We start from the raw sequence: 13,988 nt of genomic DNA, 5'->3' as shown, positions 1-13,988 counted from the left end.
TTGGTTGCTGCATTCTCTATGTTTGTGATTGCTTATTTGTACCTGTGATTTTGTTTTATCCATGCTTCTTGTATTTTGTGCTCGTTTACTATTCTACTATATACTTATGATTGTGCTTGTTTGTGTGACTTACCGACCTAATTGCGTGAAGCCTTAGACTTTGGCTGCGGAACCCCTTAGGTTTTTCTTGTGTAGTACCCTGCTGGGAACCTTAGGTTCTCACCCCTTACTTCCCGTTCCGCAGATGCAAACCGGCGAGATCTTCTTTGAGTTTCCAGCCTTGGGACTAGCAAGCAACAGTAGCATTACCGGAGAGTCAGAGCGACTTCTTTTACTTCCACACAGCACTTCCGTGCTTCTTTAGCTACCAGGGATCAATGATCAGCAGTAGTTATAGTAGTAGTAGTAGTCTTTTCCCTCGCTCTGTATAGACTTTTAGAGGGCTAGGTGCTTTTGCAAATATCTCTAAAAACAAGTTAGAACGGGTCCCAAACTAGGGTGACTCTTGTGAGTCGAGGCCTGTTAGTATAAATATGGAGTCTGTAAATATTTTCATGAATAAGCAACGACGTAACCCAGTGTGAATTATGATGTACTGAACGAGCCTTTAGGCATTTATGTATGATATTACTTCGTTTTATGTATTTTCTATGCTTCATGTAGATATTATCTGTCTAATTATTACCTATTCTATTATATCTATATATCTGATACACGATCTCGATTAGCGCTACAGGCTCATATGTATATATTTAATATAATGTCTAGAGTCTCTAGGAAAAGCCATGTAGTAGCGCCTGGCGGCTAGCATTGGTCATGACGTGCTAGAAGCTGGGTCGTTACATGAATTTTCCTTTTGCTCTTCCAATCTCCACCCGATCTGGTATGCTTTTAGCTCTCTACTCCACCTCTCTTTAATATCCTGCTGGCACTCTTCGTAGTTTCTTGTTTCGTGCCCAATATAATTAGGGGTGAACGCGGATCGGATCAGATATGGCCAAAATTTCGATCCGATCCGATCCGCACATTTGCGAATCGGATATTGGATATCGGATATATCTTCAAAACACAAAAAATATTATTAAAAGGTTATTTTTATTAAAAAAATATGAATAAAATTCATTTTTTCTATTCTTTTAAATATATTTACTCTTAAAATAATATTAAACATACTTTTCTTAAATAATAAATTAATATAATACAACATATATAATAATTATTAGTTGAAATAAAATATAAAAAAATATTTACTTATTTATTTCTTTATTTTTGCGGATACGCGGATATGCGGATACCTACGCAAAGTCTGCAATCCGATCCGATAGTCTTGCAGATCGAATCCATATCCACAATTTTCGGATTGGATTCGGATAAACATCATAGATATGCGGATCGAATCCGATCCATGACACCCCTAAATATAACCACAAAAACCACAATTGATCCCAAATTTTTCATACTTCAGCATAATTTCAAAAACTGCATTATCCGAACTAGTTACTTTTATTGATTGACGTAGTGTTTTGGTCACATCCATATTAGCCCTTATTTTCATAATCTGGTCTTCCTTGCCTCTCATGGCAAATTTATCAGCCTCCTCCATTATCTCCCCCAACTTTTGACCAATCCTCCGAGCCGCTGTTATTGTTTTACAAAATTCAGGCAATCCCCACATTTGGATCCATACTGAAATTCGAGTAAAGTCCTCCTGATCCACTTTCATACCTGGCTGCCATCTTCTAAGGTGAATCATATAATTCCTAAACGGCCATGGAGATCCCCTTTCCACCCTTATCACATATGCTTCCTTAGAAAAGAAAAATTAGAATATATTTTCTCCATGCACTTTAACTCTAAATCCCTCAGGTTGATTCCAGATCACTCCGAAACCTCCCTTTGTTGTCTCTCCGCTAAACTCTCTGTCCGCCATTAGCCTCCCTATTAAGCTTTTAGAATACATTTCGACTCTTTCTCTCACATTCGTTTTCCACCTCCAATACTACAATCTCCTCCCCTTCTATTCCAAATAAATCTAGATTCTGCATAACTCTAATCTCAAGTGATGCCATAGGAAGGAGTTATAAAAGAGATTTATAATATTAAAGAAGGATGAAACTTCACTGTTTACTCAAAATGTTTGGAAAAAATCTAAACTCTTAGTGATTAAGATTCACAAAAAAAGAATAGAATAGAATAAAATTAGAAATTAAGATTCACAAGAAACTCTATCAGGGTCAAAAAAACCCTAACACAACAAATCTAACTAGATATTTGACCGTATAAATTTTGGGAGAAATATTTTGTTAATTTTAACGTTTGTATATGAAAAAGACCTAATTACAAAATTAAAAACAGTTTAAAAATCTAACTAAAAAAATATAGAGACTTAATTAAAAATTTGATAAAATTATAAAAATCAACAAAATAATTAAATATTTAAAAAATTAAAACGCAATTTTGACCTACTACATACATCTACATCCAAAAAGTTTGTAATTATTAATTGGTGGCCGTATCTAGATATCTCAAATTGAGATTGTTATTAACAAACATTATTTATGAAGTCAACTCATCTAAAAAATAATTAAAAAATTCACCACTAAATTATTTAATGAATGATACATTTATTAGTTTAATTGTGAATATATTTTACCGTCTCACTTTAGATTTACTCCTTAAATAATAGTAATAATAAATTAAATTAAATTTCTACGTATTATTATGTAAACTATTTTATAAAAATATTATATATATATATATATATATATATAAAATCAGTTACTATTTATTTATATATAAATATATTTTTTGTTTTAATATTTTAATTGATATTTTATATTTTAATATTAATTTATACGAATGATTGAATTGATAACTAATTTTTTAATTATGGTTGTATATTTGATTTTTTAACATGCATAACATAATCATATACTGCTATATGTAAACAAAAATGTAGTTAAAATATAACTTGCACAACTGTTTTCATATTTATTGTGTTCTGCTTTTATGTATGTAAAGGAAAAAATTATGCTTCGAAAAAAGTAAAGAGCACAAGGCTCTTTGAAAATTAAATTGCTATTATTAAAGATTAAAAAATAAGAGAAAGAAAAAGTAAAACACTCTCTCTAAATTCTAAATTTTAAAATTAAATCCTAACTAAATTTTAATTTTTAAATCTTAAATTTTAACCATGTATATAAAATATAATAAATAAAAAATAAATTTATTTAATTAACAAAAAATACATTATTTATTACTTCATAAAGAATATTTAAGAATAAGCCGTGGTATTATATATATATATATATAGAGAGAGAGAGGTCTTTTTTTTACAATTTTTTTTAATAAAGAAGACTTTTGAGTCCTTCTTTTCGCGCAACTTTAGTAGTTCTTCTGCTTACAGGATAAATTCTCCCATTTGTGCTTCATAAAAAGAACTAACGGGTTGATGGTGACCTGATGACAGGGGAGCCGGCGACCGAAACTCCGGTGAATGGCGACATAAAATGAATATATCCATACATTTCAGACTTTCTTTTAGGTTATGAGATAATAATTATGAAATAAAAGAAACAAAATTTCTAAAAAATTAAGTGATTTTAAGTGATTTTAAAGAAATAGAAAAATTTTGAAATTTCTTTGTATTATATATATATATATATTCTTTTTTTTTTTAGCAATGATAATAAAACTAAAATTATTTAGCAAATAATGAAGATCAAGAACTAAATATCATATACAAAATTACCATTTCAAATAGAATACATAAAAGATTAATTATTATTAAAGTATAGACTACTCATCAATCAATCGCTTACCGCCTTTGCTAGCAAGGGTGGAGTTAAAGTTATATATTACATTATGAACATTCCTCCGATTTCATGAAATATAAAGTTTAGAATCTTAAATTTTACTCGTTTTTAGTAGTCAACTCTTGCCTAGAGCCACAATCTGCAAAAGGAGAGAATCAATTAAGTTGATATAGTAGCACCAAGCTAGCGAAGGAAATTCAAATTTTATCTCAATTATTCGTTGGCATACAGCAAAAAAAGATATTCTCATTTCAATAGTTTATTTATGAATCAATGTTTTGTCATATGTGTATAGGTAAACTTTTCGTTATTTATTAATTAGCACATAAAGCATTTATTATATTTTAATTATTAATACATTAGTATTTATAAATAATGAAGCAGATAGGAGATAAAATATATATAAACAAATAAAAGTACGTCCTAGAAAGGTAACCAGCCATAATATAATGTTTCTAGGTAGGCTAAATGTGTTACATATATAGCTTAATAATAATATGATCGCTATCTCGGAACTCTGTGAAAATATTTAAAAATAGTGTTTGTCGGGCATCTTCATTCAGTGGTTTAAAATTAAAACTATTAAATAACGTTCTAGCAGATATTCTCCATGCTAAATGACACAAGTTCAGACACTACTATTGAAGTATTTATATTTTATTTTTAAGGTTCATGAAAGTTGACGTTACTCATATACGTTGCGGTTGATGATTAAACTAAATTAAATTAATTAAGTCGGTGTTCTAGTTCGTTCTCTAGGGTTGAAACTTGAAAAAGTTGTGGAACAGTGACTTGATAAAGTTATTACGCGTTGTTGTTGTGATGCGACAATAAGAATAAGATGATATATTATTGTACATTATTGAATAACTTAATAAATAAAATCCAACAAGAACAACAAAAAATAGGACTGTTAAACGGGCTAGGTTCATTTAGGTCTGGTCCGTTAAATCTGTGAGTTAAATTGATTGGACCGTTTAAATTTATTTTATTCGCGAGCCATAATTTTTTAACTTGGACCGTTTATAGTCAACCCGTAGGTTAAACAGGTCAGCCTATTTATTCTTTTATTTTATTTTTTAAAAAATATTTTGACAAAAAATATTACTTTTAAGTCAAAAATTTTTGAAAATAATATTTTTTTTAGTTGGTGGGTCAGATTTCGGGTCTAATCGAAAAAAATATTGACTAAAAGTACTATTTTTTTTAAAATATAAAAAAAAATAAACGGACCACCCATTTAGCCCGCGAACTAACCCATTTAATCCATCATTTTTTTCGGGTTAACCGGGCTCAACCCGTTTAACCCAAAATTTAAACGGACTTACTTTTAGAAATAAAATCTGTCTATTTAAATGGATAAACGGGCTGACCCGATGGATTTAGCCTATTTTAACTACCCTAACTAAAAACAATTAACTCCGTAAAAAATTAACTTGGCAGCAAGAAGTAAATTAATTTGAATTGGTATAGTTAATTAGTTTAAATAAATATCGAGAGATTAAATTTTATTTTATATATGTAATAATTTATTAACTAATAACAAATCTTTAAATAAAACTTAAATATTCAATGAATTAGTTATTCATCTATTGAATTTCAGATACTGTCTGGAAAAAAAATTTGGACTTATAGAAAAAAAAATTGAAAAAAAAGAGATGATATATAGAACTAATGCATTGAGAAAGGACCTGAACAAAATTATTAAATTATAGTATTGAGCAATACTAGAGGGTCACTAAATTCATTATCTTTTTTGGCGTCTATTCATTATCTTTGAATATTTGAAATTTCGGGAGAGACTTATCTCAAAATATAACATGCGTGATTTTTGATATTCTAAAAATAATAATCAAATGATACAATCAAAATTTATATATAACCATTGTCCTCACTTTGTTTCACCTTTTTCTTTGCTTTTTCAAATAGATGCATTTTTTACTTTAATGCTTTGTTTGGGAGTGGAAAAAAATAGAAAGGAGAGAAATTGATTGAAAAGAAATAAAAAAAAATTAGAAGTGAAATTTAATTTCTATGGATGTGTTTGAAATGATGAAATAGAATGACCAAATGAATTTTTCTTTCATTTTCTTTCATTTTCTTGTCTTAATCGAAGAGAAAAATTTTTGCTGGATCCCACATCACTTTTTGCTACTGTTATATGTTTCCTTCACATATCCTTTCAAAATCAAACAAGTAAAAATATTTATTTTCTTTCTATTTCTTTCCCTTCATCAAATTCCTCCTATTTTCCACTGTAACAAACATAGCGTAAATAAATAAATAAATAAATAAATAAATAAATAAATAAATAAATAAATAAATAAATAAGGCAGTCCGTTTTGGTCTAGTGATTTTAAACTGGCCCATACTATAAATGAAGTCTTGCCGGACAAAGTAGACTTGTCCATTTACGCTGCTGACAGATCTACTGTAGTTTTGTGAGTGAATATGTAGTGTAGATATATTATAATACCTAAAATTAAAAGTTGTCCAATCCATCGGACAACAAATAAAATTAGGCGGATCGACCCGGTTTAACAGCCCTAATAGGTGTGTATTGAACGTAGAAAAGTATGTTGATCCTAGTAGCCATGTGATATTATCAGGTGCTAAACGTATGTAAACAATTTTGCATAAACAAAGCTTACCCATTAAAGAAAGAAAACAAAAAGTCACACTTGTATAACATTCCCGACAATTGTCATTTACAAACTCTCTTTTGCAAACAATACTTTTTCAACTTTTTTCTTTCTATAGTTTATGACTTTATTACACTGTTGTCACGGAGAATAACCATCGGTGTGTTCTATTATTATCAGCCAACAAACAAAATAAACCTACCAGTAATGAAGAGTAATTCATACCAAGAAAGAGGGGGGGAAATTTCATTGTGCATGGGCTATTACCAAGTGGTGCATGCTTGAGAGATAAGATGAGACATGGTAGCTTAACTATATCATTTTCTCACATCCATTTTTAAGTTAATTTCCATGTTGTCTATAAGTCTCACTTTCCCAAACCATGCTGCAACACACAAGACAACAGGGCCGCCATTGATAAATTCCACTTTCTCCAAATTCTCTTGATCAACAATCTGCAGAAAAAATGCATCTATCTAGTTAGCATGCATCTAAGTCGATGTCTTTTCACTATTCTCTATTTCTTGAGACAAAAGTGTCTTTTCAATGTTCTTAATTGATTCTTTGGAAGCCACAGTATACACTATCCCCAAAGAAACTTTGGCATTACCCTAGTGTTTGGATAATGCATGGACAGAGACACAGATTGCAAAGACCCCAAAAAAAAAAAAAAAAAAAAACTAATTTTGTATCCTATTTGGTATTTGGCAGTAGTGAGGGACAGCGAAAGAAAACAAGAGACTTTTGCAATAGTGTCCATTGTCCCTATTTTTTGAAGATACGGAAAATAATAGATTCTTTTAAGACAGCAAGGCAAAATCCCAAAAGTTGAAATGTGATTACACCAACAGCATGACTCTAGAAAATTGTGTTGATGATGGATCTTGCTGCTAACTGAAATTGGTGCATAAAAAAGAAAAACAGCATTTTGAGTTGCATGGATATTCTTTCAATTCACGTTACTCCCTCTATCTATGTATGGTGCAAAGACTCTTGTTCTCTCAAAAACTTTTTTATATTAAAAATTTGTCCAACATTGTTATTTATAATAATAATTATAACCATAATCATGTTAAATCATCCAATGAACTCTCAGGACCATCCATAGAAAGAATAAGGACAACAGCAATGAAAGCAAATCAAATTTCCCTGACCAATTATACAACTAGGATATCTTTAGCAATAATCATATTGCACATCACTTGTAAATATCTAATAATATATTGACTGAGACTGAATGTTTTTGAAGATGAATATGTAATTAAACTATAGACTGCCTGCGCATTCAACAAAGTTTATGTGATTATCTCATTAAATAATCCAAATTAATTGAACACAAGAACTCACCTCAACATAATCAATCTGTCCACCAGCCTCAGTAATACATTGGACCACTAAGTTTCTCAACTTCTCAGAATGCACCTGACCACCTGCTGCTGCTGATTTAGCTTTTAACAAAGATTTATTTATAGATAGTGCCTGCAACGGATTGAAAAAAAAGGAAGGGGGGGGGGGTTGTTAGTTATAGGTATTAGGAGAACGATATTAACAATTTTATAAGGTGTAGTGAAGTTAGAAATCTCAAGGATGACATATCTGAATAAATTAAAATCATACATTTTGCCTGTCTTTCATAGAAAGGCGCACATTACGCGAACTCATTGCCAAGCCATCATCCTCACGTGTTATTTCAGAACCAACAATTTTAATGGAAAAATCAAGATCTCGAACCTACAAGAAATTAATCAGTCAGTGTGTAAGAAGTATGAATCAACATCCAATTATAGCGACGAGTACAGCATCAAACCAATCTAGCAGACAATATTTTCTTCAATACTGTTTAACCACCCAAATCAAAATGCTACAATTCACTTAGTAGAAATTATTAGCTGAGACAAGGAAAAACTTTCTTCAAGCATTGGCATCATTCTCATGTAAAATGATTTTAGATCCCTGCTTATTAACAAAGTTTGTCTGTCTAAACAAAATAACAAAGTGATATGATTACTCATTCAAATAAGATAATTCCCAATGCATGCAAAACATGAAAACCACTGCCAACCCATGTATTGGGTAAAGAACAACAATAAAACTTATCTTAGAGATGAGACCAGCTACATGTATACCGGGCAACTAAATAAAATAAAACACAATTAAATTCTCAATAGTTGGGTATCTAATAAGCAGTCATCATTGCAGTCCATCTACTTTGTAGCAGGAACAGATATCAACACTATTGTTAATCACTTAAAATATGTCTAACAGAGTCTAATCAAATAATTAAAATCTGTAGGTGTGTGTGTGTGTAAAATCAGGAAAAAATTGGAATTTTCAACATATTATTACCATTCTTTGAATAATTCGCCACTGCTGATAATCTTTTTTTCCAAAGACAGCTACATCAGGCTCCACTATATTAAATAACTTGGTCACAATGGTAGCAACACCTCTGAAAAAAATAGGTCTGCTATTTCCACAAAGACCCTTTTGAAGATTTTCAACACTAACCCAAGTTTCATGCCCAAATCCACCTTGATCAACACAAGACACCGTTTTGTCACCCTCAATTGCAACATTACTATTCCTCTTATCATTTCCATAGTCATACAAATTGTGGGGATGGAAGACAACATCAACACCACCAGGAACAGACATAAGCTTTCGGATATCACCATCAAAGTCAGAAGGGTATGTGGAAAGGTCTTCATTTGGTGAAAATTGCCCTGGGTTTACATAGATTGACACAGCTATAACATTGGCATGCTTGTGAGCTTCTCTGACAAGAGTAAGGTGGCCCTCATGAAGGTAGCCCATGGTAGGCACAAGTCCGATGACCTTGCCCTGGCATCTCATGGCCCTTGACCATTTCCTCATCTCGTCCTTGTTAGAGATCACCAGTGGCTCTTTGGGTGCCATTCAGATGGCGGTTTGGAAGCAGCCTCGGAGTGATTTGCTAATTATCTCAATTAAGTGTGTATTTTCCCCTATTCCTGAAAAGATCAGAGTTTTCAAGTCAAAATGTAGAAAAAGCATTGGGAAAAATGCAAAGATGCTGGAGTCATTCCAATGCCTAGATATTCTCATATGTTCCTGGAGTTGTTAGAGATCTAAATAGTTTAGATATAATGCTTAGATAGAATTTATGTGCCAAAATAATCCTCTTGTTAAAGCTAGCTTTTTGTAATTAAGTTAATACATGCAAAATTTCTGGTCTTGTTGGTTGGTGTAACAAGCGGACATGCCTGCCTTGGCCCACCATAGCCCGCCACTAAACAGTGGGCAGGCCTGCCCAACCTAAAATAACGGCATGGAAATTCTACCCTGCCCTCTGATTTTTGAGGAGGGGTTGGCTTGTTATAAAGGAGCTTTTCAATTTTTTTTTAATTTGGAAAATTTTGAAAAAAAAAAGGTTATTGTTATCAGGTTAATTAAAATGAAAATAAAATTCAAAACCTAATAAGAAATACTTGATAAAAGTGTCATTGTACTTGTACCATACCATGCAATTTCTAAGGTGCAGACCCAAGCAACCTCAGGTAACCCATCATCTTTTCCAACTCATTTATTTTAAAATTTATTATCACAAATAATTACGTGCCTATACCTTGCTCAGATTCATAGCTTTTTATTGCCGATGGATGCTCATGGCCGAGGGCCAAAAATCCGCTATAGAATTATGCAGATGGCATTGTGGGAAATGACAGAAATGGCGGATTACCTAAAAAATTACATGTATAGGCACAAAAAAAAACATGCAGAAAAATTGCATACGTAATAAATTATAATATCTAATCAATTTAAACAATTTTCTACTCACAAGGCATGCAATTAATTCAGCAAATTCAACATATAAACATAACATCTAGTCATAACACACCAAAAAACATAAAACATATGACTTAGAGAGAATTAGAGTCGGGGCTGTTGGTTGTCTTGAAGTAGACATAATGAATCTATGTAAATTGAAATAAAAGATGGAAAAAGGGGGTAAAGGAGGACGGAAGAAGAGAGATTTATAGCACTGAAACATTGAAACAGGGGAAAGAAATAGGGAATACGAAGCAGGAACAGACAAACAGAAATGAACCAGAGGCGAGCAGCGGCTTCGGTTCGACAGAATAGCAGAGAGGGACGACGGAGAAGGAGGAAGTGGAGCTGGACAGCAGTGCGTGGCACACTTCCGGTGGTTATTCCGGCAGCAGTGCGGCCCAGAGCAGAGAGGGAGAGATAGAGGAGAGTTTTGGGACCATTAGAGGGGAAGAAGCTGTTTTCCGAAGAAAGGAGGCTGAGGAAGGTGAGTTGTTGCATTTAGGGTTTCCTAAATTATCACAATAACCCTCAAATTTTAACCAAATTCCCAAACACGTGCTAGGTTTTGACCAACTACTCGAGTTTGGCCAGCTACACTTTCCTTGTCCTTCACATGTGCTATGTTCCAGCTGCATTATGAAGGCTAATGTTGAAAATGGCACCCCAAATGTTGAAATCTTCTAACCTACCTACATTCAAATACCCAATTCTTTTTTCTATAAAAGGGAGACCTTTAAGCTGAGAAGGGAGAAAAACAACATTTAAGAGCACACATTGTGTAATCTTTGTTAGAAGAGTGTGAGAGAAATCCAAACAGTTTTGTTGAATCATTGCTTGACCATATCAAGTAAGAAATCTGGTAATGAATCTTATAACTCATTGTTTGCATTTTTATTACCACCTATTCATCATCACCAATATCTCCTACAAACACTCCATTGTCACTCACATTCCCAACATGTATTAAGCACAGCAGAGCAATCTATTTTAGTGATAAGAGCATAACAAATGACAAATCATTATGTTATGCACATTCCAAGTGAACAGAAACTTGGTTTTCCTAATTGGTTAACATCAATAAATCAACAAGATTCGATTATGCAATTTAAAATACCATTTTCGTTTTCCTCAAGCATAGACAGAATAGGAGTTCACTAATCAGGTAGATTTCTAGCACAAACAAAAAGAAAATTTTTTTTTTCTCTTACCTATAGTTTTTTTAGAGTGCAAAATTCTTAGCACTATATTTGTATTTCTGTAGCATCTCCCACGTTCTCCACAGCATCACCATGCCCATTAATATCCATTTGATCAATTGCAATGGCAACCTAAACATATATATGCCAGAATAAGAGAAAAAATTAGTACTTGTGGTGAATATTGCTTACTTTCAATAGTTCACAAACATAACTAATCCCAACCTAAGGCAAACGAAGATCCAACTTTCAATCTCTATTTGCAACAAATTCAACAAAAATTCCAGATATCAAATCGGGAACGAAATAAATAAAACAAAAAATTATTAAAAATGATTCAACTATTTCAATCATTTATTTGAAAGGGAAACCTAATTGAGGGGAGTAAAGAGACGGATCAAGTAGAATATGCTAAAATCAACTTGGAGTACTTACAGGATCAGAAAATACAACTCATGACTAAAAGATATATTTCAAGATCTAATGCTCATAACTAGACATCACCATCATCCCTATCTATTCCCTTTATACATATATAAATATATCTTTTAGTCAGCACAATTTGTTTTTGGATGCCCTTTGTCTCATCAAGTATATCTCAACCTTTCTTCCTTTTTTTTCCTTAACTCATTGTCTCATTTTCTTCCTCAACATCATTTGATTGTAAACCATTATTTTGTAATCCAAAAAGGGACCAGAGTGAATCCAGAGATTATGTTTCTTCTTCTCAACTTTTTCAATAATGAATAATAATACTCAGCGTGTTCTAATATATATTGCAATTAATAAAATTAATATAGACAATAATAGAAGACAGGAATATGGTTGGTTTAACAAGCAGTCATAAATAGCATAGTCATAAAGGAGTCAATTTACATGAACAAAAGATAAATCAGAAGATGGTCTAGTGAACCTAAATGGCAAGCAAAACAGAAGCAAACTAAGGCATTTATCCTTCCATTGGTCTTTAATTGAATTCAAATGACAAGCAAATCAGAAGCAAATTAAGGCTCCAGAATGTTAATTACTTCATTCTGTCACAAAGCAGCAAGGTTTAATCATACACAAGCAAATAAAGGCTCTATTTGGACAGAATAAATCACAAAGATTAAAGAGCTCCTGCCTAATTCAATCAAGCTTAATCACAAACTGTGTTTTCATCTCATAAAGAGGCAAAACCATAACTAATCTAATAAAAAAGATAGATGAACAAAGAAATTTAAAAATTCAACTAAACCAAATTCTTAACAGATAAGTCATCAATAATCAATTAATCGGAAATCAAGATATCGAAAGAAGCAAAGAAAAGTAGAAGAAGAAACAAACCAATAATGCCCATTCCATTAGGGAAATTCTAATGCCAGAGTTTTAACATTCCAGAAAACGACACAACACACCATACAAAATACCATAGTTTATAAATAAATAAACTCAATTTACAGAAGAGAAAAAAAAAACGAATATTTCGATAAAATAAAATAATAGATCCAAATCTAGGTTCCAGAAAAGAAATGACGACTAATAGGCTACTTTTGTTTTTGTGGACAGGTCAGATCATGACATTAAGATAGAGACAATAGAACAGAGACACTGAAAATTATTCTTTGTGTATTGTATTTAGATATAATGTACAAGACACTATAAATCATGAAGAACGAGAACGCATACCTAAGTTTCTGAAGGAGGCGGTGTTCTTTCCGGTGCCGGCAGCAGAGTTTGCAGGCGGTGGCGGAGGCTGCTGGTGGATAGAAAATGATGGGTAGTTGGTTGGTGAATTAGAGAAGAGGGCAGCAGAGGGTTAGCGCGGAAGAAATTGGAAAAACATGGAGTGCTTCATCTTCGTTCTGAAGATGATAGGTCATGGATCAAAGAGGAGAGGCTTTTGTGTTGAGGGAATGAAGAGCAGAGAGTGATGACAGGAGATGAAGATATGCTTACGGTAAATGCTAAACGACGTGGTTTGAGCCAAGGCCTCCTAATAATTAAAACGGTGTCGTTTTAATGCGTGATAATTTGTCACTTTACATCTTACTTGACAAAATATTAACAGAAACTGTTAATTAATGAAAGCACAAACACAATTAATTTAAAATTTTTTATGAACTAATTTAAATTAAAAAATTATTCGATGACAAATTTAATAAATGATTCATTTTTTAAAAAAACTAATTTTAGTTAAATTTTTAAAAAAACTTAACAAAAATTTAAAAATTAGGATATTTTATTATATTAAATTTATTTTTTATAAGTATAATTTTAATTTTGTTTATTCATTAAAATACTTGTGACCGTGCCAATGAGCAATAGTTCAAATGACATAGTCTCTCCATACTCAATTAAGAGGTTACGTGTTTGAGTCTCCTATCTTTAGTAAAAAAAATAAATACTTGTGACCGTCGGCAAAAACACAAAAGATAAATTAAAAAATTGGTGCTTATTAGTTGTCTAAAAATTTGATAAAAAAAAATTGTTTATTCTACTAATTTTTTTGTGTAGATTATGCAAGTAGAAAAATGTTCAAAGCA

The 13,988-nt window shown here is 31.9% G+C and overlaps 1 protein-coding gene across 2 annotated transcripts; it reads right to left on the bottom strand.

The window, feature by feature from the left end:
• Positions 1 to 6,469: 6,469 nt before the first annotated feature.
• Positions 6,470 to 13,439, bottom strand: LOC112770977 (pantoate--beta-alanine ligase). Of its 2 annotated transcripts, XM_025815504.3 has the most exons (7): positions 13,132 to 13,436; positions 11,476 to 11,595; positions 10,062 to 10,175; positions 8,804 to 9,447; positions 8,075 to 8,188; positions 7,805 to 7,936; positions 6,470 to 6,912 (listed from the first exon to the last, which is right to left on the bottom strand). In XM_025815504.3, exons 4-7 carry the CDS (start codon positions 9,371 to 9,373, stop codon positions 6,775 to 6,777), a joined length of 954 nt encoding a protein of 317 aa, XP_025671289.1. In that variant the 5' UTR covers positions 9,374 to 9,447; positions 10,062 to 10,175; positions 11,476 to 11,595; positions 13,132 to 13,436; the 3' UTR covers positions 6,470 to 6,774. The 2 variants fall into 2 exon arrangements, with proteins under 2 accessions (XP_025671289.1, XP_025671288.1); XM_025815503.3 differs by lacking the exon at positions 10,062 to 10,175 and having other exon boundaries at positions 13,132 to 13,439.
• Between the last annotated feature and the right edge of the window lie 549 nt (positions 13,440 to 13,988).

This window comes from Arachis hypogaea, chromosome 18, assembly GCF_003086295.3.
Source record: "Arachis hypogaea cultivar Tifrunner chromosome 18, arahy.Tifrunner.gnm2.J5K5, whole genome shotgun sequence".
NCBI classification, from domain to species: Eukaryota; Viridiplantae; Streptophyta; class Magnoliopsida; order Fabales; family Fabaceae; genus Arachis; species Arachis hypogaea.
The sequence above is the reverse complement of the archived record's forward strand: the minus strand, read 5'-3'. Positions and strand labels throughout refer to the sequence as shown.

Bases quoted from the DNA above. Each gene is read 5' to 3' on its own strand.
- LOC112770977 (XM_025815503.3), bottom strand. From the start codon at position 9,373: ATGGCACCCAAAGAGCCACTGGTGATCTCTAACAAGGACGAGATGAGG. The intron at 8,189-8,803 runs GTAATAATATGT...AATTTCTTGTAG, and splicing joins GGCGAATTATTCAAAGAATG to GTTCGAGATCTTGATTTTTC. The intron at 6,913-7,804 runs GTGAGTTCTTGT...TTTTTTCTGCAG, and splicing joins GACAGATTGATTATGTTGAG to ATTGTTGATCAAGAGAATTT.